Source organism: Onychomys torridus, chromosome 5 (genome assembly GCF_903995425.1).
Source record: "Onychomys torridus chromosome 5, mOncTor1.1, whole genome shotgun sequence".
NCBI classification, from domain to species: Eukaryota; Metazoa; Chordata; class Mammalia; order Rodentia; family Cricetidae; genus Onychomys; species Onychomys torridus.
Genome location: NC_050447.1, coordinates 84,695,825 through 84,720,046, shown reverse-complemented (window position 1 = coordinate 84,720,046; position 24,222 = coordinate 84,695,825). Strand labels below are relative to the sequence as shown.

The following is a 24,222-nucleotide window of genomic DNA, read 5'->3' as shown; positions in this document are numbered from 1 at the left end:
GACCCACATTACCTAGTAAATGAAAAACTAGAATTGGAACTTAGAGGTCTGAGGTCACAGCCTGTAGACGTCTGCCTCTCCTCTTCACTGCTGCCACATTAGATGGCTGTAAAATTGCATTTTGTGAACTGACATGTTTTAAATGCATGGTATGCTGTGACTACCTGATTTTCTAGTGAGTGTATTCATTATTTCCTAACCAATAATCACTTCATGGGAGGAGTGATCCTCATTTCATAGTGATGTGCATCTGAAATTTTCTTTAAGATTTTCTTTTTCTTTGTTACTATTGGGTGTGTGTGTGGTTTCTGGTATGTGCACCTGGAGGTCAGACAACTTGTGGGAATTGGTTCTCTCTTTCCATCTGGGGTTTGGGGAATCAGACTCAGTCATCAGGCTGTGGTGCACAGGCTCTTACCTGCAGAGTGATTGGCCCAGCCCTAATTCTGAAAGTCCTCTATGCTGAGTTTGTTTAAGGTACCCTTGGATGACATCATCAAGCATGTCTCATGAGATTCTTTCAGAGGTTGACTTTTTTTTTTCCACAAATTTTAAACTTATGAAAATGAGTTACATTCAAAAAACAAATAAGCCTTTTTGAAATAGGGAAATTCACTACTCATAAAATTAAGTCCAGATAGAATAATGACTTCTATTTTATAACATATGAAGCCAGATTTAGGTTCTAAAATGGCACATTGGATAAAGGTGCTTGATGCCCACTCCTAATGACCTGGGTTCGAGTCTCAGAAAACATATGGTGGAAAAAAGAAAATGAACTCCAGAAAGCTGTTCCCTGCCCTCCACATGTACACACTCCCTGGCATGTGCAATAGTGATGATGATGATAATAATAACTTAAGGAAAATAATAAAATATTTCAGTCATTTTCTACTTCAAGTTATAAGGAAGCCTTTTCCTGGGGCTTATTTTTGGGTGGATTCACAATACTTTAGGTGAGTGGGTGTTAAATTTTAGCACCAGAATCACCTGGATGGATTATGAAAACACAGAGTGCTGGCTTGCACCTCTCCACCAGTTCTGTAATCAGAAAGTCTGGGGGTGTTCTATGAGAATCTGCTCTTTAAGCCAGTCCCAAATGACCTGTATGCAGTCCTTTGGGGTACACCCTTGGAGAACACTGCCCAGCACATTCAGGCTATAAGCCATACTTAATTGGGCCTCAAAAAATGGGTCACAAACCGTCGTAAGTGACAGATACAATGAATGATTTCCTACTGCTGTATTAAATAGGGTGGCCTCGCTGAAGTGATAGTGGACAAATTTATTTGATTGCAATTCACATTCTGTTTTTTTTTTTTTTTTTTTGCAATTCACATTCTTGTGCTGCATCTATTTTTAAAAATGTGGCAGCGGGGCTACTAAGTTTTATCAATGCATTCTTGCTCTCAAATTTTGTTGAATTAAAAAGCATTTTAGAATTTCAAAAGAAGCAACTCACAATTCACAAGTCATTTTGGAAATCAGGTAAACCCAGTTTGGTTTTATGCGATAGTAGTTACCATGAGAAGAGTCCTCTGTCTGTGCCATGTTCCAGGCTCTTCTCGGTTTCTAATCCCACCAACCATGAATAACCCCATTCATTGATAGGACTCTGTTTCCAAGGGCCTGAGAGAGGGAAGCTGTCATTGCCAGTGACCTATATTTAGCCCTGGAACTCAGGCTGTCACCACAGATCACTGGAAACTCTAGATCTTCCAAGGCACAACCCCCAGCTGGAAAGCACTGTATTATGCCAAGTATTGAAGAGGACTTTCCCCAGAGTGTAATCACCCTACTTCTCCATTATTAAACTGCAAGACTTAAAGAACATCTAGTTCTGAAGACCTTCACTTTTTTTTCCCCTAACTGAATGGAGGGGGGGTGGTGGTAGAAGAAGCTGATTCACAGTCCTTACCTTCCTCAGAAGCCAGTATAACCTTCAGTCTGTCCTTCCATTCAGCTGGAGTTCTTGTCAGGAAAATGGTGTGAAGAACTTCAAAGAGGTGTGAGTAGTGTGGCCTAGAATCTCAAAGAATCTGGGGATGGCTTAGCAGCTCAAGGTGCTTGTCGCTAAGTCTCATGACCTGAGGCCAACTCTTGAGACCTGTATGGTAGAAGGAGAGAGAATCTATTCTCCCAAATTGTCCTCTGACCTCCTCATGCAGAACACAGTGCCTACTGGTGCGCATGTGTACACACACACACACACACACACACACACACACACACACACACACATCATTCAGTACCCTGGCATAAAACTCAAGGGCTGTGGTTCTCCGTTGCACTAGTCCACTTCTACATGCATTATATATACTTAAGTTTGAATGATTTTAAACTTTGAAGTTCCAGTTCTCAGTCGTACTGTCTACATTTCAAGTGATTATTTAGTAGTGACTTCTATATTGGGCAGCACAGACTATGAGACATTTCTGATGTTCTAGAAGGCTCTCTTGGGTAGCCCTGTTCCAGAATGTATCTGGATCCTCCACACTATGGCTGGTTCCTACTCTTATCCCAGTACTTCTCAGTGCTGCCCATGTGTGTGCATGTGTTTATTCACGTGTGTGGTGCTGAGTGACGGAAGCCAGAGCCTTGTGCTTACTAAACAGGCACTTCACGTCTGGGCTCTACACTGTCAGCCTTCTGTCTACATGTGGGTCACCTAGAAACTTGCAAATAACATGTCTAGGTCTAACCTCAGGAGATTCTGAGTTTATTGATCTGTATTGGAGCTGGGCATAGCATTTCCACAGCTATTCATGATCTCTGCTTATGCAGCTAGATGCCGAGGATCTCTAAGTTAGATCAGTCGATTCTTAACTATTGAAACAAGCCAGGAAGCCAAACTCTGGGGAGGGCTGTCAGTGGACTGGTGCTGCTACCCTTTCTAGGAGCTAGATATCCATCTCCTAGGAGAGCTAAAGTAAGTAGTGAAGAACTGCACAGTCGAGCCTGTTGTGTGAAGGGAACAGAAAGCTGACAGCCCACGGGCCACACAGACCTTAGCTCGGGGAGAGACCCACAAACTTAAGTAGATGTTCTGCTTAAAAGTATAGTGGGCTGACCTCTTCTCCACCCAGTCCATTGTTCTTAACCAGTACAGCTCTTCAGTGAAATCACCTAGGAGCTAGGCATGGGGACACTTGCCTGTAATTCTAGCATTTGAGAAGGGTTGGGCACTCAAGAACTACCTCAGCTACATAGTGAGTTCAAGGCTAGCCACATGAGACCCTGTTTCAAAAAGTAAAGTGATCACTGTACTTCCTACTGTGCATTCTAAGTCATTCTGGCTGGTGGCATGCTCAGATACCAAGGGGACAGTTACACCCTCATGTACAGTCCCTGGGAGTTGCCTCCCGGGTGACTTGCAAGCCATCTGGGGTTTGAGAAGCAAACTAAAGCTACATCCTTGTCCGGGGCTTGCTGAGGCATGCTGGGTCTCCCTTGTGTTCACTGTGGGTTTTAATTTAAAAGATATTCCGGGCCTGGAGAGATGGCTCAGTGGTTAAGAGCACTGGCTGCTCTTGCAGAAGACCTGGGTTCAGTTCCCAGCACCTACATGGCAGCTCACAACTGTCTGTAGTTCCAGTTCCAGGAGATCTGACACCTTTACACAGACTCATCAATAATCACTTAAATAAATAAATAAATCATTTAAAAAAACTTACTTCCCAGGACTCATTAAAGTGTGTGATTAAAAACAAACAAACAAACAAAAGAATAAATAAATAAAAGATATTCAAGGAGCATATTTCAGTTAGATATTTAACTGTCTTTACCTATTTTTAAGGAAGATTAAAATCGTTCTTAAATTTTATTTTATTTTGGAAATTCTGAGACATGTTCTCATTATGCAGCCCAGGTTAACCTCAAACCTGTGAACCTCCTGCCTCAGTCATGTGCCACCATACTCAGTTTGGATTAGAATTTTATGGTCCTCACACAGGTGACCCCATGGACAGATATTTAGATTTTGTATTTCTTAATCTTTTAGATTATAAAATAGTCTTTTATATCTAAGCCTCAGAAACTTTTCAACATGGCAGGACGCCACATGGCTTCACCTTCCGTCTTGTAAAAGAGGCTCTGGCAGATGCGACACATACCTGGTGGGCTCCAGAGGGCTCACGGGGGTTTGTTTGACTCTATGGCCCTATTTCCAGAGAGCCCCAGTTAACAGGGTAATACAGAAAAGCCAACTAGACCCCTTCCCTTCCAGTTGAGGATGCTCTCCAAATGAATCAGTCGTGAGTGTACTCACCTGCATTCTAAACTGCATCCTTTACACCTGGACTGTGTTAGACCAGTTAGGTCATCGCCCAGACCCTCGGTTTCCTGTGACAGGTGGTTGTGACAGGTGGTATTGCTACCTTCTGTTAGCGCTGTGAGAACAGTGAGGTAATGCGTTTGGAGCACCTAAGCACACAATACATTCTCTGCACTCACTTTCTGATTGCAGAGATCAAAACACCTTTCCATGCTTTCCCATGAATACTGCAACAAATTATCTGAGATAATGAACTTGTAAAGACAGAAGAGTTACTGGCTCAGCTTTAGAGGGTCTGGTCTGTCCCTAGAGACCTGTCACTGTGTTGTGGTGCCAGGTAGTGATAGTGGAGATCTGAGGCAGAGCAGGACCACGCCATGGCCAGTAAGCAAAAGAGAATGCAGGAATGTGGCCCTGCCTTTCCCCACAAGACTGCCCCCAATGATCTGAAGTCTTCCCACTTGGCCCAACCCCTAAATAAGGGCTCCACCATCTCCACAGAGCACCACCATGACACCAAGTTTTTAATAACTGTAGGAAACTTGAGATTCCCAACTCTAGGAGATAAGATGGGCATTACAAAATCACCCCGCAGCTGAGAACTTAGCTCAGCGGTAGAGCACTTGCTTACCTTATGTGAGGCCCTGGGTCAAGCCCAGTCCCCACCCTCACCCCCATTGCCTCATTTAAACACATGGGAACGGCCTCTGGGGTGGCATGCTGCCTTCTCCGGGTGCTTTATTAAAAGTCAGTGAGGGACTGGGAAGATGCCTCAATGGTAGGAGCGCTTGTGCTACAAGCCTGAGGACTGGGTTCGAATCCCCAACACTCAGATGAAAAAGCCACGCATGTTTATATAACCTCAGTGTTGGGGGCTGGAGACAGCTTGATCCAGCCAGTCCAGCCCCAGAATTTCTTCTTCAGCCAAAGACCCTGTCTCAAGTCAGTAAGGCGGAGAGTGATCGAGGAAGACACCCAACATGTTGCTGTGGTCTCTGCATTTGCACTCTTGGATGCTCACCTGTGTAGACTTAGGGGCAGGCACCACACACACACACACACACACACACACACACACACCAGTGAATGAAACAGACTTTTCAAGAGTTTCTGTATCATCTCCTTTTCACCTATCAAGCAAATCTTTATTGAACTTCTACCACATTTTAAAAACAAAACAAAACAAAAGTGTGGTTTAAAGAGAAAGCAGAAAGGACAGGATTTGGGAACGGGGTAAACTCGAGAGGAGGCAGCTTTGGCCGGAGCCCTGTGTGCTGGGTGCACTTTGCATTTCGCAGAAATGGACCAGCAGACATGCCATGTGAGGTAAAGAAAGCAACATGAGCCTGGGTTAGGACACAGGGGCGCACAAGGCCTCTGGAAAGAACTAGAACACAGTGGGTGGTGCTTGGAACCTCCCGCGGGGTGATCTAGAACTCAGTACCTCCAGAACAGTTCAGATGTTAGCCCACAAAAGAGGAGGGAACTGCCTCTGTGTGTTTTCATCACCTGCTTGCCACCGGCATCCAAAGGAAAGCTTCCTCGGTCTCAGTCTCTAGCCGGTTTTGATTGGAGAGTAAAGAGGTGGGAAGATCGAAAGTTGAACACGGGTTTTAGTGAACAGGCACAGGGCAGCAGGGGGCAGTGTGCGGGCACCAAAAAGTTGACAGAATTGTAGGTTGTCTCTCTACACTTCTTGTCAACTGTGAGTGCATATTTATAATACAACTTATATTAACACTATCAATCTTCTCAGAATGAATAGCAATGAACAGGTAGTAAAACTCTAGCTTAACTGTGATAGGCTAATGGCAGAGCAGCATAGATGTTTATCTTAGAGGACAGAAAAAACGTTCTGGGCATCATTTCCTGTCCAGTGTATAGGAACCCAGAGCTTCACACAGTGTGTTTCAACTGGAAAGCACACATTTACATGGCTCTAAGATTTTGCTTTTTAAAATGGATTTTATTTTCTTTTTATGTATACATACATGTATGTGGTGGTGTGTGTGTGTGGGGGGGAGGAATGCACATATGAGTGCAATTGCTCCTAGAGGCCAGAAGAGGGCATCCAGTCCCCTAGAACTGGAGTTCACAATGCTCGTGAACTACCTGATGTGGGTGCTGGCAACTGTGAGCAGGTCTTCTAGAAGGGCAGTGCGCTCTCTTAACATCTGAGCCGTCTTTCCAGCCCCTGAGCTTTCATTTTCCCAGTGTTCAGCTACACTGTTAAGAAACAGTGAATGGGCACAGTAACTCTGGAAAATAAAACTGCAGGTGAATAATGATTTAAGCCAGATGTAGTGGCGCAGACCCTGATCCCAGCAGAGGTATGATAACCAGAGGCTCAGGGCCAGCTTGAATGGCATGAGAATCTGTCTCAAAACCAAACACACCATTCCATTCTAAGTTTGAATGTTCATTTTATTTTACCTAAGAAATACATAGAATTTTAAATTTTCAAACATGAAACTGTGCAAGTTTTTGGAGTTCCTCTTGGCTGTTTTATACAGCATCTCACTTTGTAGCTCAAACTGCATTTCTTCCACCCTCAGCCTCCTAAAGTGCACTGACAGTCATGTGCCACCGTGGCCGCCATCTGTTGGACTTTGAGTGAAACTTTTCATTATGTCTACATTTAAAATTGTCTGCAATAAATTACTCAGATACTACCGCTGAAATTCACCCTGTGCTAGCTTTTTAAATGTTTGAGTAATTAGTGATGTTAGCTGTAAAAGAATGAAAGTTTCCTCATATACCTTTAAAAATTATTTTATACACCTATTTGTGTGTGTGTGTGTGTGTGTGCGTGTGCATGCATGCGCAGAGGCATGCATGACTGCACATGCAAATTTGCATGCAATGGTATGCACATGGAAGTCAAAAGACCACCCGCTGGGGAGTTGTTCTCTCCTTCCACCACGTGGGTTCCAGGAGTCAGCTCAGGTCGTCTGTCAGGCTTGCCCAGCCAGTGAGTGCCCTTATCCACTGAACTCTCTCACCTTCCTCTGAAACACCCTTTTTATATGTTGCAATTTGCCTTTGTCAACACAGCATCGAGTGAAGCCCACTTGAGTTTGGAACCCCCTCTCTGCCTCCCTCCACCCTCCCCGCCCCACCCCACCCCGATTCCCAGCATCCTGCCTGTGTTTGCAGGCTTTAATTTGCCCTTGCATGCTGCGCCTTGTTTCCATGTTTCACCACCCTGTATGTACTGCCTTCTATGTGTATTGATGTGCCTCGTTTATCTCTTTAAAAGTCCAAATTAATTAGGGCCGCACTGCTCTGTGATGATTGGATATTGACTTCCAATTTTATTAAAGAGAACCAGAAACAGTAAATATACTTTTGGCCTAAGCTAGATATAAATAAATTACTTTGTAGATTTATGAACTATTAACCATATTTTGTTTCAATAAATAATTTTGTAATCTGGAAGCATGAAGATAACAAACGGTACCTTTCAAAATAGGGTATAAAATACCGTAGGCTGTTTATGTGAACAGGAAATAAATTGACATCCTTTTTGTTGTTGTTCTCTCCTGTGGTTTGTAATACTAAGCTGGCACGGGGTAGGGCTTGCTAAACAAATCAGATCAGAAAAGCTCAGTTATATAAAACGTGGTCAAGCTTTTTGTGCAGATTTAAATTGATTCTCTATACATGTAACACTTCAGATTGCTCGGTTGGCTGAAGTGTTTCCGTCACTGTTCTTTAGTTCTTCGACTTACTCTTGTGTTAATTATTTTCTAAACCTGCTTCAAGGAAATTCTCCATCCTTTTTCAGGAAGAATATCACACTAGCTGCAGATTTTTTCCCTTCCCCAGACTATTTTTTGAATTATTTCCGTGTCAATCTTTTTATGAAATCTTTGTCTTCTTTTCATTTTAATTCTGCATCCTTCTTTTCTAGTTTTAATGAGATGTTTGTAAGCTGCTTAGAGCCCACGAGTCACGTTTGATCCCACAGTGCAAAGCTACATCCAGCTATCACCCTGTAGGAGCCTTTTGTGGGGCAGGATGAGTACTCGGCATGTAAGAGGCGCTGATTTGGATCCCCGGGGATGAAGAAAAAAAGAAAAGAAAACCCTTTTGTCTGCTGTCAAGTGTTAGGGATTCCTAATGCAGCTCTCTCCCTTGACTAGGTCATCCTGTCCCTGCATCTCTCAGGATTTTATTTAATGGACTCTTAAAACTCTAAACTGTCTTTGTCTACCGCGCAGGTATACATGCTATCAGGAAGTACTGAAAGCAGAGTTTCATTACAAATCACAGACTCAGAAGCTTTTTCAATGTTTTACTCATTATTATTGTGTATGGGGGGGGGTGTCCTGACCCATGTGAAGAGGTCAGAGGACAGACAGCCCTGTGGAGCTGGTTCTCATTTTTGCCCTTCTGTGGGCTCCCAGGATGGAGTTCAGGTCATCAAGCTTCCATGGTGAATAGTCCGCCCACAAGGCTACCTCACTCGCCCTTGAACATCTTTGATTAGCTTTCTTTCTTCTTTTTTTTTTTTTGTTTTTTTGGTTTTTGTTTTGTTTTGTTTTGTTTTTGTTTGTTTGTTTGGTTGGTTTTTGGTTTTTGGTTTTTCGAGACAGGGTTTCTCTGTGTAGTTTTTGTGCCTCTCCTGGAGCTCACTTGGTAGCCCAGGCTGGCCTCGAATTCACAGAGATCCACCTGCCTCTGCCTCCCTAGTGCTGGGATTAAAGGCGTGCACCACCACCGCCCGGCTCCTTCTTCTTTTTTAATGAACCGGAGTTGGAGGTTTTATTTAAAGTATTTTAATATAGGTGTGAACACAAAGGTTAGAAGAAAAAGGTACTCAAAGAAAGAAAGGTACATTTGAGAGCATGGGCTTGGCTTCTCAAAGACTTGTCTTGGCTTAGCTTTTTCAATATTTAATTTTTTTCATATATCTTTTTTTTTATGAACTACGGGAGAATAGAGATAGTCTGAAAATTGAAGAGTCATCACCAACAATTCATCGTTTTCAGAGTAGAGGACAGGGAGCCAGGAGATCGAGGTCAGAATTGGGCCGGGGGTGTTTGTAGCTCAGTGTAGAGCACGGTGTGGTATGAGCAAAGCTTTGGGTTTGATGCCCAGCAACTCGAGGAGAGGGCCAAGATCACACAGCTGGCTGGCAGCAGGACATCGGAATCTCACTCCCTTAAAAGAAGATGCTCCTGAATAACCATGATACAAGAAAGGGTGGATTAATTTTTAGCTTATTTGTGAGTCAGTCCTAAAAAACATCACATGGCTGGAAATGCCTTCTTTTTAAGACAGGTCATTGAAACACAACAGTATCACGAAATCCTGCTCTTTTAAACATTTTTTTTTCCTTTATTTTCATTTGTGTAGGTATTTTGCCTGCACATGTCTATGCCCTACATGCATGCAGTGCCTAAAACAGCCAGGAGAAGGCGTCAGGTCACTTGAGTGGTGTTTTGCATTGTTTTGAACTATCATGTGGATGTTGGGAGTGGAACTTGACTTGGGTCCCTAGGCCTGTGGTGAGGCATGACATCATGGCAGAGAGTGTGTGATGGAGCTAAGCTGCTTACCTAATGGCTGTCAGGAAGCATGGAGAGGGAGGAAGAGTGTTCTCTTTTACAGCAAAGCCCCTTCCTCACAAATTCCTTCATGTATGAATCATTGGTCTTCTGGAAGAGCACCCAGTGTTTTTACCACTGAGCCATCCCTCCAGCCCCATGCTCTTTTTTTAGACTTACAAAAAATTATTTATTTTATTCCTACCAAGAATTAAGAATTAGACAGTTATACAGAGTCTGTCCACAGTTAATGCTTAAGAACCGCTGTTCTTCCAGTGAACTTTAATTACCTGGAAAAGGCATTGGAACAACTCTAGAAAACAAAGACAGAGAAAGTTGCCTTAAGACAAGGAAGACTAGAGAGGGACAGTGCAAGCAGGTATTTCCCAAAGCCTGGTATGGAAAAGTGTGTGTGTGTTAATGTTGCCTCAAATAGGAGGTGGTATCCAGGAACTAACTCTTCCTGAAGATACAGAATGCCCTGGCATGCACAAAGCCCTGGGTTCCATCCTTATCGAGGAAGATGGACAGACAGAGACTGATGGAGGGGGTGGGGGGGGAGAAAAGAGGGAGAGGGACTTAACGTTTGCAATTGTGTTAAGGCCTAGGTTTACAGTTGTCTTCAAGGGAAAGAAGGACTGGATGGCTGCAAGGTTAGTATAAATCCGGTCCAGCAGTTATGGAATAATGGGCCTGATTTGGACATTCTCTAAAGCTCAATGATGAACTATGGCCAGATAAATTAAAAAGAGGAAGAAAAGACTATTAAAATAAGTAAAGTTGTTTTAAAGGTTTCGCATGAAAGCAAACTGGGCGAAGAACCTTCTAGCAACTAAATCCTCTGTGATTAATCGGGAGCACTGAATGGGGCATGGATTTTATGCTCTACTGTGTTGTTCTGAGGGCTGCATGCCCTTCCCTCCCAGCTACCCTATTGAAACCGATTGGACTCATCTGCTCATCCTTATATTGGTATGGCACTTCGGAATTTGTAGAGATGGTTCCCACTGTACTATTATCTCATTTGTTCTGGGTAATTGCCTAAGAGGAGAGAAACCAAGAGTTCATTCCTTAGGCCGCTCATGTGAGGTCTTCCCACTCAGGAAAGACTCATTTCTGTGGTTCCATTGTGTTAGTCAACTGGAGATATCACAGAATGCCTGAGAGAGTCAGCAGCAGAGATCTACTTGGGCTCACATGTTTGAGGTTGTGGCCCGTGGTAACTTAGTCAGTCACTGGCTGGCTGGCTGTCATGTGGTCGGGAGCATGCAATGGAGCTTAGCTGATCACTTAGCAGCTGTCAGGAAGCAGAGGCAAGGAGAGAAAGAATTCACTTTTACAGCAGAACCCCTTCCCTCACAAATCTATGAATGTCTTGTCAGTCGTTGATGAGGTCAGGGTCAGTATCCCAGCATCCATTACCTCTGATAATGTCTCGGGAGCTGAGGTTTCTACACACAAGCTTTTCAAGGACACTTAGGGCTGAACCCAGAACAGTCATGGCAAATAGTAGATATTAGATTGGGATCCAGATCTCCAACCCAGGAAGCTACTGTCCTTTCCAGGTCCTATGGGCGTTTTGAATGTAAATCTTTACTTACCATTTGCACTCACTCCAAGGCAAACAGTAGCTGGGCAGTTTCCCCCTGGTAACTCTTGGAAGCTTTGGGCCAGGGAGCTTGAGCAGTCACTGGACAACCTTTGAGTTGACAGTTCATCAGCTGACAGTGAGGTGAAGAGAGCAGGGGAGGTGCTCCTTGTACAAGCCTTCCTTGCCTGAATGGTGTGTGTCTGTTAAATGGAAAAGAATCAAAGGAGACAGACCCCCTGTAGACTATGAAAATACCAGGCTTATATATACCAGTTCTGTAAAATATCATGTAGGTGTTTGGTTTGAGGGTTTTTTTGTTTCCTTACTTAAAGGAGTTGAGGCCCTTACAAACGTTGTTTATTACCTTTCATGCCAAGCATGCAGGAAGTAAATTGCAGAGCTGTGGGTGTGGCCTGGGCATGGATAGGATGCTTGCCTGGCATGCATGAAGTCCAGGTTTGGTTCCCTGGCAGCAACAAGGAGTAAATATAAAGCTGGGAAAAGAAAAATAAGTATGATACAGATGTCCTTTAGAAATGGGTCCCGAGAAGGTGGGCACTGTGACACATACCTACAGTCTTAGCGCTGGGAAAGCTGATACAGGGGGATCACTAGTTTGAAGCCAGCCTGGGCTATATGATGAAGTTCTAGGCTAGCCTGGTCTACCCAGTGAGACCTTGACTCAGAAAAGAAAAAAGCTGGCTCAGGGCACTCTTTTTGCATGAAGTATTTCATCAAATCCTCGGAACAGCCTTGTGATAGGTTTATGATTCCTGGCTTTTGAAATGAGAAAGAACTTCTCTATGGGCTTAGCCTAGAGTAAAGCAATTTCCAACCAGAGTTCACTTTGAGAAGTTCTGAGGATCAAATAAAGCTGAACTTTTTTAGATAGAGGGTTTTAAGCACCAAAAATATTGTAGAGTGTAGCAATCCGCTCTAGTTTCTGTAGGGATTCTGTTGGTTCTTTGTTTAAATGTCTTGCTTAACATTGTTTATTAGGATAAAAATCTTAATCAGAGACGCTCAGCAGTTCCAAACACCTGCCGCTCTTGCAGAGGACCCCAGTTTGGTTCCCACTTCCTGTGTGGGGTGGCTCATAGCCACCTCTAACTGCAACTTCAGGGCATCTACACATTCCTCGTACATACCCACATAATTAAAAATAAAAACAAAATATTTTTTAAAAAACTCTTAACCAGTGGTAATAAATACAATCCTTTATGGCTATATAGATCTTCAAGTTTTTTCAAAGTTTGTGATCAGGCATCTTAGATAATTAGATGTATAATGTGGTTAGAAATCTTCTGTTTCCTTAACTTGTCTTTCCTTGTCTCTACTAGAATTTGCCGAAGTGTGCTATAGATAGATGCATTCAGGTACATTTGAGATACATTGTATTAAGCACAGCTACATTTGAGATACATTTGTATTAAGCATACTGATTCTTTCTGCAGGTTGCCCCTGAACCTATACATCATGAACCCACAACTTTTTAAAGGGCAAGGTGTAATCTGTAGTAATTTTCCAGGCTTATAAGTTCATATATTCATTGATTCCTTCAGTGCTAAGGGTGGAGCCTAGGGTCTTTAGCAAGGTAGGCTAGTGTTCCCCCATGGAGCTACACATCCAGCCCTGCTGGTTTTTTATATAACTGTAGGTAGCTCTTGTCCTAGAGTGTCTGACCTGGTGTGTTATAAAAACATACTTTTGGAAATTGCCAAATTAATATCTGGAAAGAAATGTTAGTATTTAAGACCAAGTTTTTTCCCCCAGATACTCAAGGTGAAAAACTGTTGTCAACCTTAATTTTTATAGACACAGAATCATCTTTATTCCAAGAACCACACATTCATTCTTTTCTGTCTTAAACCATGAAACTTTTAAGTCTTTTTTTTTTAATCATAAGTGTCCTATTAAGAGTATATGTGTTTGTTTGTTGAGACAGTTTCTCTGTATCGTCCTGGCTGTCCTGAAACTCACTCTGTAGCTCAGGCTAACCTTGAACTCTCAGAGATCCTTCTGGGTGCTGAGATTAAAGATACCACCACCGTCTGGTCGTATCTGTGTTCTTTATGGTAAACAAGAATCAGTGTATAGGAAGGGTCCCTAAAAATGATAATTCTTAAGAAAACTATAGTACAGCTATTAGGCTGAACATAGTTAGCAGTAGTGGGTTACTGTGGCAGGGGGTAGCAAGTTTAAGGTCAGCTTGGGCTACACAGTGAGACCCTGTCTGAAAAATAATCAAATACTTTTTTAAAATATTTAGTAATAAGGGAACATCCTCAAATTGTATGGAGATACAAAGACCATAAAGCAGATAGCAGTAGTTTTATCAAGAATATGTAGTGTTTTTCTGACAATGTAAAACAAGCAAAGGAAAAAGTAAACCCAAAACTAACAAAGCAAGCCCGAAAAGACTGGCAGAGATGAAAACACCAAAATGTTAACCTTATGAATAAATCAGTTAAATAAACATGTTACCACATCTCAAGGTGTCAACACAGCACCATTTATCTTGGCTTTGGCCTTATGTGTCCTGTGTTTGGAAAACTCAGATCACAGGAAATCAGATCCAGATGTAAAGTCTACCTCTGTCTGTAATTCCTGGAGGCAGATGGGTGTTTGGTGCAGCAGCACCTGCATCTTTGAACCCAGAAGGAGGATGTACAAAATGATGCATGTGCGGAATGTGTCCTTTTCATGTAAGGGAGCCATGAGGGTGAATTCTGAGAGCCCCGGGCTGGGGTCTCAACCTGGACTGATACTTAAGCTTCAATTCCTTTGGGCAGGTGAATGAATTAGTTTCCTTGTTGCTGTAACAGAGTAGCAGACAGAGCACTTTCCACAGACACTTGAAAGAGAAAGGTCAGTCTTGTGGCGAAGGCATGGCGGAATTAATGGTAGTAGGTGCTTGTTCCATGGCACTGCCGAGAAGCAGAGGGCCACACTGGGATCGAGGCTAGCGTAGAATCCTCAAAAGGTCCCTAAAGGCTTATGTCTGCCAGCCAGATACCATGTCCACAAGGTTGTACAGTTTCCCAAAACAGCACCACTGGCTGAGCCCCCGTGTTCAGATCCATGAGCCTGTGAGGGACATTTCAAATTCAAACTATAACGACAGCTACAAGTCTAATTGGAGGGCAGGGCCAGCGAGATGGCTCAGAGGGTGCTTGCTGCCCAGCCTGACAACCTGAGTTCAGCACCCAGGATCCACATGTGGAGAGAGTACTGACCTCTGACCTCTATACATGGGCCATGGCATTGCCTCCCCTCCAACAACAGAGAAATAAATAAAAAGCAAAGAAAATCATTATAGGAGGGCACTTGGAAATGAGTGGAAACTTTGCTGGCTTTGGCCACCAGTGGATGACTAAGGTGCTCCAGGTACCACATTCCTCCACCCCACTTGTTAACTCCCCAGCCTGTTTGCACACAGCACCCTACAGAAATGATCCTCTCCTCTCTGATGACCAGCTCCTTCCTTTGTTCTGATGAGCTCAGCTTGTCTCCAAGCTTCTCCCAACTCTCTCTCTCTTCTAGTCCTTTTCCCGGTCCTTGTGCCCTGCTGTCTGGACTCCGGGACGTCCCCTGGAGCTCCTCCGACCTCTGCACTCTCCTCTTGCTCTGTGACTCATCTCTGTCACCTGTAATCTTACTCCATGCGTTTGGAATCTTCACTTTCTCTTCCCCCTGACGAGGAACTGGATGCAGAGTGCATGTGCAGGCCATGCTACTCAAAGCGTCAGTGAAAATAGACACAATGAAAAACAACACTCCATTTTCACTAAAGTTAACTTATTGGATGACAGGAAAGATAATTCTGCACCCAGGGTCAAAAAGAAACTAGAAGAAAATGGCCTGCTGTTGTAGCAGCAAATGCAAATCAGTGTTCCGGAACTTTCTCGAATGGCCGCTCCTCTCCCACCAGCCCACCTGTGTGATCATTGGCAGCATGTCTGTTCCTTCAGATTTCACCCATTTACCCCTCCTGTGCCATCTGTGCCTTACTGATTCATATGTGTGTTCCTTGGGAAAAGGTGCGCAGGTTGCCAGTCCCATCTACTCGGGACTGTAAGGTGCCTGAGACTTGTTCTCTGTATTTTTTTGTTTGTTTGGTTGGTTTTTTGTTTTGCTTTTGTTTTTTATTTTTTGAGACAGGGTTTCCCTGTATAGCTTTGCGCCTTTCCTGAACTCACTTGGTAGCCCAGGCTGGCCTCAAACTCACAGAGATCCACCTGGCTCTGCCTCCCCAGTGCTGGGATTAAAGGCGTACGCCACCACCGCCTGGCCCAAGACTTGTTCTCTGAAGCTCGGTGTCTTCCTCCCGTTCTGACTGACTTTTGGTTCTTCCTGAACTCCAAGCCTCACGTGAGCCCCGGAGCGGGATGAATGAGTTTACAGTAATTAACACAACTCACTTGAGATCCACTCTGCCAAATATTTTGAAGACAGACACTTTAATTCTTACATGTTAAAATATATTTTTTTAGATGGAGTTTTATTCTTCTGGGCCACCTAGTTGTTCGGATCCATGCCTTGGAAAATAATTCTGGTTTCTCGGTTAAACACTGTTAAAGTCATTGCTATTCAAGCTCAAGTTTCAGTGGTTTCCAACTTGGGCTTTCCTCCTCTTCTCCAGCTATAACAGGTGGACTCCTCATTAAAACACAACTCAAGGGCTCAGCTGCCTGCCTGTAGGGTGATCAAAAAACCCATGGCCTCTAGGAACTGAAGGGACGTGCCTTAAAGACTGTCAAGTCCACTCACCCTTAGAGGGCTAGAAGTTCTGAATTTTGACAAAATCTGTGTAGGGCTGAGTAGGTTTTCTATAACTTTAGAATGTACCTTACACAATAAGATGGGATGGATGAGATTTTTTTTTAATGTCCATGTTGGTGAAATCACTTCGTGAAGTTTTTAAGTTGTAGGCATACATCACATGCAGATATGATTTCTGGGATACTCTAGTAAATATATTGCAATATAAACCGTAACATTTCCTTCCTAGTGTTTTCTAGGTTTAAAAAACCCCAACACATCATAAAGGGTGCTCAGTCTAAATTCTGTGTTGTGTTGGAAGAATTACTTACCATGCTTTCTTTGTGACTTACTGTGAAAATAAACGGCGAGGTGAGGGAATTGCTGCCTTAGGTAGGGCGTGTTCACCCAGTACCACGGCTTTTGCCCTCTCAGTGTCAGCATTCTCCTTGAGCCCATTCGTACTTAAAGATACGACCTTCCTGTTTCCCCAAGTCACTACAATAGTAGCACCTCCCTTTGCGAGGTTACACATGCGGTGTTTTCTCATGTCTCTGGCACCGACGGCTTGGTCCTAAGTCTGAATCAAGTATTTGGTAAATATTTATTAAGTGCTTGCAGGAATGAGGCAGCTGGACTCCTGCTAACTGACCTGGTGTTATGATATTTAGTCCTGTTGTCCCATCAAGGAATTGAACTCTTTGTACTACTCTGCATTCTGCCTTCATGTCTTCTTGGGCGTGAGAAGGTTGTCCTGAAGTCAATCCATCTGTACCACTCTTTGCTTTTAGTACAGACACATCCATGTCTCTTCCACCTTCCCGAAGAACAAATCCAGCTAGCTCTTTGCACCCTGCCATCCCTCCTTCCCCATTTTATGTTCTCCCTCCCCGCTTAAATCTTATTTCTGAGACTCTCCCTCGAAAGTCAGATAACAAGAGATTGTATGCTAACCTCCATATTGTCTCTCACCAGCTTCATGACTGTAGGCAACTCACATACCCCCTCTAACCCAGCAGACACATCAAATAGCGCTATTGCGGAAGTAGTGAAGTATTCTGGCCAAGCTCTTTCCATTGCTGGAGTGTAGTAAATGTGCAGTAAGTGATGAACATTGTTCTTGCTCTCTTAAAGTGGAGTTGACTTCAGAGAAAGAAAGGTTCATGTAGGCTTAAGGATTGTTGAGTTCATCTAACTGCTTGCTTGGTTTTCAGATTAGAAAGTAGAGTTTAGATGAATTAAGTTGTCAGTTTCATGGAGGAGGTGATATTAAGTTGGATTTTGAAGGATAATAAAATTTGTGTTAGCTCGATCTGGTGGCGTGTATCTGTAATCCTAGCGCTTGGGGGCAGAGACAGAAGGATGGGAGTTCACACCAGCCTGGATATGTAGGGAAAACATCTCAAAACCAAAAAACCAAGGGCAGAGTGTGTATGAAGCTGAGTATAGAACTCTTGCCCAGGATGTGTGAGGTCATCAGTTCTGTTCTCGGTGCCATCGCATGCAATGACTTGTATCTGTGGACTGTTCTCTGTGGGCCAGGGACCATTCTGAATGATTTTCTCTTTTCGTTCAATATTCAAGACACTCTGGTAAGATAGAGTTTCGGAAGATAGTCTAGAGCTGGACAAGAAGGTAGAAAAGCATGAATAAAAACCTAGGAGAGCTGTGCTGATGGCTGTGCTGGTGAGCCTGACCCGTGAGGAGCTCGATGTGGGTGATGAGAAGTGATGGCAGCATCACAGGAGGTCTCAACCCCATCCTAGAACCAACTTAAGCTTTCCTTGTGGGCAAACTACGGGGCCATTACAGACATCTGACTTGGGTAAAGAGGACATGGAGGAGAAGCTGGGATCCAGCAAGCTGACCTGTGGTGTGTACTGTGAAGCCCTGCTAAAGGCTCAGCTTGAACTGTGCTCCTAATATCAGGGCGATGATATTATAAGTAACTAGTATTTCCATTGATTAAACCTTGCATCTCACAGCAGGGGACAGCAGACAGACTCTCAACACTTGCATCCCAGCACTCAGGAGGCAGAGGCAGGAGGATTGTGAGTTCGGGGCTAGCCTAGACCCCATCTCAGAAAAACAGCAAGAGCACCTGTAATCCCACTCCAAAGAGACTTAGGTCTCTTTACTTTCTACTTCCACACTGTCCATCAAATTCCACCTGTTCTCCTTGCTGGTTACCAGGGTTGTTGCAGGAGCCTCCTACCGTCTCCTGGTAGAGTAACTTCCATGTCCTGAGTACCTGGCAGTCTCCTCCTCTGTCTAGTTCATACGGCTCCTCCACTTTCTTTCTTCTAGTTCATTCCCCCTTGGCATCTTTCGGAACCAAATCCCATGCTGCCATCTATGATGTTTAATCAGCTCGTCCGGTGCCAAACCCACAGAGAGACAGACAGACAGACAGAGGGAGGGAGGAGAAGGAGTTTTTTTGGTTTGGGGTTTTTTTTTGGGGGGAAGGGTCTCCTCTATAGTCCAAGCTGGTTGCAACACTGCTATCCTCCTGCTTCAGCCTCCTGAGTGCTGGGACCCCAGGTGTGCACCACCACACCTGCCCGGACTGCTTTCTTCTGCATTTCCCGGTGCTGCCACATTTGGTTCACCACTCTCTGGTTCATGTCCCCTACAGAGAGAGCACATCATCACCTCCTTGTTCGATATCTATTTGTGATGTGAATTATAGTTCTTTTGATAACAAATCTCTTCCTGAAGATGTTTCCATTCGAGGAAAATGAAGTGTATTCAGCATATAGCACTGGTATACATTTTTGCAGCATTGAGAATTTCATGTAGCTTTTGCTGGGGAGCTTTAAGTTTAAAAAAAAAAAAAAAAAGGATGAGAGAGTTAAAGGTAGTGCAGGGCGCCGGGGTGGGAGGGTGGGGGAGGTGGGCTGTGTGGGCTGTGGAGTGGCGCACGCCTTTAATCCCAGCACTCGGGAGGCAGAGCCAGGCGGAGGTCTGTGAGCTCGAGGCCAGCCTGGGCTACAGCGTGAGTTCCAGGAAAGGCACAAAGCGTGTGGTTTTTCCTCCTAAGGAATCTGAGTAGGAGGACTGAGAAAGATTAGATCCGAGCCTTCATTCCTCGGTCCTGCTTCTCGGACGAGGAGGTGTGAAGTTAATGTGAATGAGGCAGAGGAGTGGAACTCTTTGGGACCCTGGGAAACATGGAAGGACCTGAGAGTTGGATTCCAGGGTAGGTACGAGGAGATAGATGGAGAACTGATTGGAAAACAGGTGCTCCTTAGCAGGCATCTTGTACGTAAAGGGCACACTGATTTGCATGTAGATCTAAGCTTGTTGTGAAGGATGATTTAAAAATTTCTAGAGAACAAAAAAATTATTTCAGCCATGTCCATTACTGCTGATGTAGGCTGTAGAAAGCATATATCCACCAGCTGCTTGGCAGTCTGTTTTATATTGCTGGGATTGGAACCCAGGATCTTGTGCGTGCTACCAAATCCCTTCATGGGAGCCCTTAGGTTGTCATCTCAATGAAGATCAAAATACTTCATTCATTTCCTTGGCTCACTCAGTAGACAGTATTTTGTCTTCTGAAATCTTCAGTTCCCCAAGTATAAATTCTACTACGAGGATTTTCAGTAGCCTAATATTACAGGCCAGAGGACTGCCACTGTAATGTGTAGCCCATGTTTCCCTGACTGTTGAACCTGGCTAAATATGGGTTATGTTCCATGGTGGATCTGGCAGTTCTTTGGGTTCCAGGAATATGGTATGGTCTCCACGGCTCTGAGATGTGTCTGTCCCCTCCTTCTCCCTCCCCTTTCTTCTCCCCTTCTATAACCCCATGCTTAGCTACATGATCTCACTTGGACATCATCTCCCAAACCTTTTGTGAATCCTTAAATAGAGCCTCCCCCCTAGGCTGCAGACCACTTCTGCCAGTTACAATAATAAGCATTGGTTTTCATCCTGGGGAGAGGCAGTTAGACCCTAGATACTGGAGGAAAGGCAGGTGAAAAGTCCCACTGCCTGCAGAAACGAGCTGTCAGTATTGGAGTGCTAGAATAATCTTGGAGAACAGCAGTCTGTGTTCTGCTTGTCCACTTGCCCCTGGTCTAGTGTAGCAAAGTATGCCCTTTTAGGATAAAGGTATAATTAACGTTACATAGTAACAAACCTCAGAGATAGTTTGCCTGTGCACGCTAAACTAATTAACAGTTCGTATCAGACCCTGTATTTAAGAGTACTGATTATTTTTACTATGTAGCCCTCAGGGAAGAAAGCAGACTTATAACACGTTTTTAAAATCGTGATGAACATTTAAAATTTTGCCGCCAAACTTTTAAAATCCACCCTAACAGCCTTCTCAGTTTATAAAATATCTCACTGAAAAGAGATATCTGAGTACTTATTTTCATGTATAATACAAACCAAATATTAGCAGTCTTATCAACATCTTTTTTTTTTTAAGTGAATTAACTTTTAATCTCCTATTTCTGGTGTGGCCGCCGATCCACCACAGGTCTTTGATTCGATTTTATAAAAGTTTCCTGGAGAACAGATGGCTAGAGTGTGAACCTACGGCTACGTTGAAATAACGTTTCTTCTAATACAGCAGAAAGGCACGAGCTAGCTAGCAGTACCCGGCTGGCTCTGCGATTTGGAAACAGTGTTGCACCAAAGATTGTTACAATTTGCGGTAATTATTCGGCTTGCTTCAGTTAAACTAAAAGGGGTGAATAAAATGTAGGACTGGGAAGAAAGCTACTTTGGAGTTGAATATATAAGTAGTATTTATAGAGAACCTTGGATGGGAGATTGGCCACTGATTTGATGCAGAACCCGGTAAGAATTAGAACACAAAGTTTTGTTTGCCTTAAGAGTCAGCCTGTGATTTCACGTGCATTTTTATTTCTAAGTCCCTGGACCTCCCGCACTGCGCTGCGCTCGCCCTGCGCGGCCAGCCCCGCGGTGACAGGTGCCCGCGCCGGGGCCGCAGGCCCGAGCATCCCGGCCGCTCCTGGCGGCGGCCTTTCCAGGGCCCGCGCGCGCGCGATCGCCGACAGCTCGTCGCACCTTCTCGGCCGTCCGAGGACCGCGCAGGGCGGGCGCGAGGCGGCCGGGCGGAGCCGGTGAGGCGAGGCGAGGCCGGCGGCCGGCGGGCCGGGGGTTGGCGGGACGCGCGCTCCGTGCCGCGCCGCGCCGCGCCGGCGCCCGCTCGAGCCCGCGCTCCCCCCGCGCGTGCCCGCGCCGCTGCGCGATGCAGTGTGGGGAATGGCTGGGGTTGGCTGAAGAGCGCACAGTGGAGTTTTAATGTCCGCCATGTTGGCCATGGCGTATTGAAGAGAGCGAGTGAGCGAGGCGCGGAGCGGCACAGCCTCCCACCCTCCCGGCTGGTGTCAGGGCCCGGACGGCGGGCTTTGCGCTCCGCCCCCAAGTCCCCGGCAGCGGCAGGCGAGTGGAGACCGAAACCCCGGTTCTCCATGATCCCGCTGGCCGGGGCCGTTTCCCCAGAGCGGAGAGGTATCTGCTGCGCCTGAGATGAGTAAACTGTCGTTTCGGGCGCGGGCGCTGGACGCCTCGAAGCCGCTGCCGGTCTTCCGCTGTGAGGATCTGCCCGACCTGCACGAATACGCCTCGATAAACCGGGCCGTGCCGCAGATGCCCACCGGAATGGAGAAGGAAGAGGAGTCGGTACGTGTTAACTCCCCTGTCCGACCCGCCGCCAGGCCCGCGCCCTCCGCTGCCCGCGGCGGCGGCGGAGCAGCAGACCCACACAAAATGGCCGCCATCTTCTCTCCGCCGCCGACTTTCGGTCGCCGGCCGGGCCGGTCCCCCGCCTCCCCGGTGCTCGGTCCCGGGCCGCTGCGGCCTGGCGGGGCCCACTCGAAGGCCTTCCGCCGCCCCCGGCCACTGGTACCCGGGTCCCGCGGAGTTCGGGGGCCCGAAAGGCACAAAGGGGTCACGTGACGAAGCCGCCGGCAGCCATTTTGTGGTCTCAGTTCTTGGGTTGGGCCTTGTGCATCCGGAGAGGGAAGCGGGCTGGGCGGCGGTGGGGGTGCAAGCGAGCCGGGAGTGGGCCGCGCCTGCAGGCCCCTCGCAGGGCCGCTGGGTGGCGCTCCCGTGCCGCCGCGGCCTGGCAGCGGCTGCGGGCGGCGCAGGCTCTGGGCGCACTTCCCCGCGGGCTCGGTGCAGTCCCCACGTGGAGCCTCCGAGGGGCCTGTCATGTTGACTTCAGGGCTCAGGCTGGTTTCTGCCCCCTTCTTGCAAGGAAATGCCAAGGGTGCTCCTAGGCTGCCCAGACGCCTTTACTTTTACGGAAGCTAAAACTCCCGGTATACTCTTTCTTGTACCTGCAGTGCCGGTTATCCTGGTGGATAAGGAAGAAAAAAAAAAGTCTCCCCTACTTTTTGATCTTTGAGACAATGTTGCAGATTTGTTTACAATACGTAGCTCTCTTCTAAAGCCTGCAACTTTTTAGTTATTTCTAAGTGAAATTCAGATTCGCCTGCTTTCCAAGTAAAGATAGAGAAGACCCGGTTCAAACACTGTTAAAACTCTAAATTTTGAAAGAAGGTGCTTTTTTATTATTAATAGCCGAGCTAAAGTTGAGTGAATTCTTCACAGACATCCTAATATTAAGTTGTCCTAACTGGGTGGGCTGCAGTAATTACATTGTTTATACAGCCAATAGCTGATTTACCATAGCCGTGGCCTATACCTTGCTGTGGAAGTTGGGTCCGGACACAGAGATAAGAGAATCTTTCTCTCATTTCCCCCAGATCGCTAACATTATAATTTGATGACTTCTAAGGAATTGCATACGTTGGTTTCCAGGTACAGCCACTTAAACAGGGTGCAGTGTTGTTGACAGTTCAAGGAAGTCGAGGATTCCCATGGACTTGTGTGCTCCAATTTTGTTGTGGAAAACTGTACTGTAATACTTCTGTTGGTACTGTAAGAATTTTCGATTCTCTGTAATGTTTTTCAAAATAAAACTCTTTAAACTGCTTGGGCTGTTTAACCTTTTAAAATAGTTTTGACAGTCGAATGTTCCTTTGGGGCGGAGGGTTTGAATTTAACCTCACAGCTGAGCGCTAAGTGTACATAGTAGATGAGATGTGTGGGGCAGTGTACTGACTTCTCAGCAGCGTATTGGCTGTGAGAGCAGTGCGCCTTATTGACTTGTATCAACTTAGAGTAGAATGGTGCCATTTGTTTATTTTTAAAATAAGTGGTTTGTTTTTTTTTTTTCCTTCAAAAAATTAAAGTACTTGTGACTGCAGAATCTTGTCTTTTTGTTTTATTTTTGTTTCTCTACGTAAGTTTTACAGATACTGCTTTCAAGTTGGGGTGCTGGTGTTACCCTGCTTGAGGAATTGATTTGTAGCTCTTGTGCATCTAAGGTGGAAATCATTAATTAAGCAAGAGCAAGACCCACAACAGTACACTTTAGAAACTGAGTTAGGTCTTGCTTATCTGAGTCTTTTGGACAGTCCCACGAGCTACAACCTAAAATGAGAGCTGAGGTCAACTGAAGGGGCTGTCCGTGCATATTAACACTTATAAATGATTTGGGTCATAAACGGTCTTGGTATTGTGCAGTGACTGTCACTGGGTTTTAGCAGCTGAAAGCCCAGCTTTTGTGAGATGTGAGGATTTCTTTTTCCCCCCTTTAGAGTACCTTTTTCCATCATCTGTGTAGAATTTGTCAAGTCACAGCCACCCATAAACTGTGTATGAGTGAAGCCGAGATCTCTTGCTAGAAGAACTTCAGATCCTTGGTAAACAAACTGCCCCACAGTACTGTGTGTCCAGCTGCTAGTGACAGGCTCTGTAAGTCACAGTATTGGAAGTAGTATAGTGTGCAGTGTTGAAAAGCACCAAACGTGATGTGATCTGGAGTTCTACTTTTATACTTGCTAAAAGAAGAGTTAAGTCCAGCCATGGGTAGGTGGTCTATTCTCCTACAGGTCTGTAACCCGGGGCCTGAACTGATGGCTTAGGAAAGGGACTACATCTCAATTTAGCCTCAGTCTTGAGACTGTTAGAACTAGAATCTAGTTATTATAATCCAA

General features: G+C 45.2%; 1 protein-coding gene across 3 annotated transcripts in view; it reads left to right on the top strand.

The window, feature by feature from the left end:
• The window catches only part of Epc1 (enhancer of polycomb homolog 1), an 85,083-nt gene that overhangs the window by 6,268 nt on the left and 54,593 nt on the right, over positions 1-24,222 (top strand). For 2 of the 3 annotated variants that reach the window (XM_036187110.1, XM_036187109.1), the window contains exon 1: positions 21,383-21,838. The exons of the other annotated variant lie outside the window; for it this stretch is intronic. In XM_036187110.1, the coding sequence (XP_036043003.1) occupies positions 21,686-21,838 (153 nt within the window). In that variant the 5' untranslated portion in view covers positions 21,383-21,685. Of the gene's footprint in view, positions 1-21,382; positions 21,839-24,222 lie in introns of those variants that run through there. 3 annotated transcript variants of the gene reach the window in all.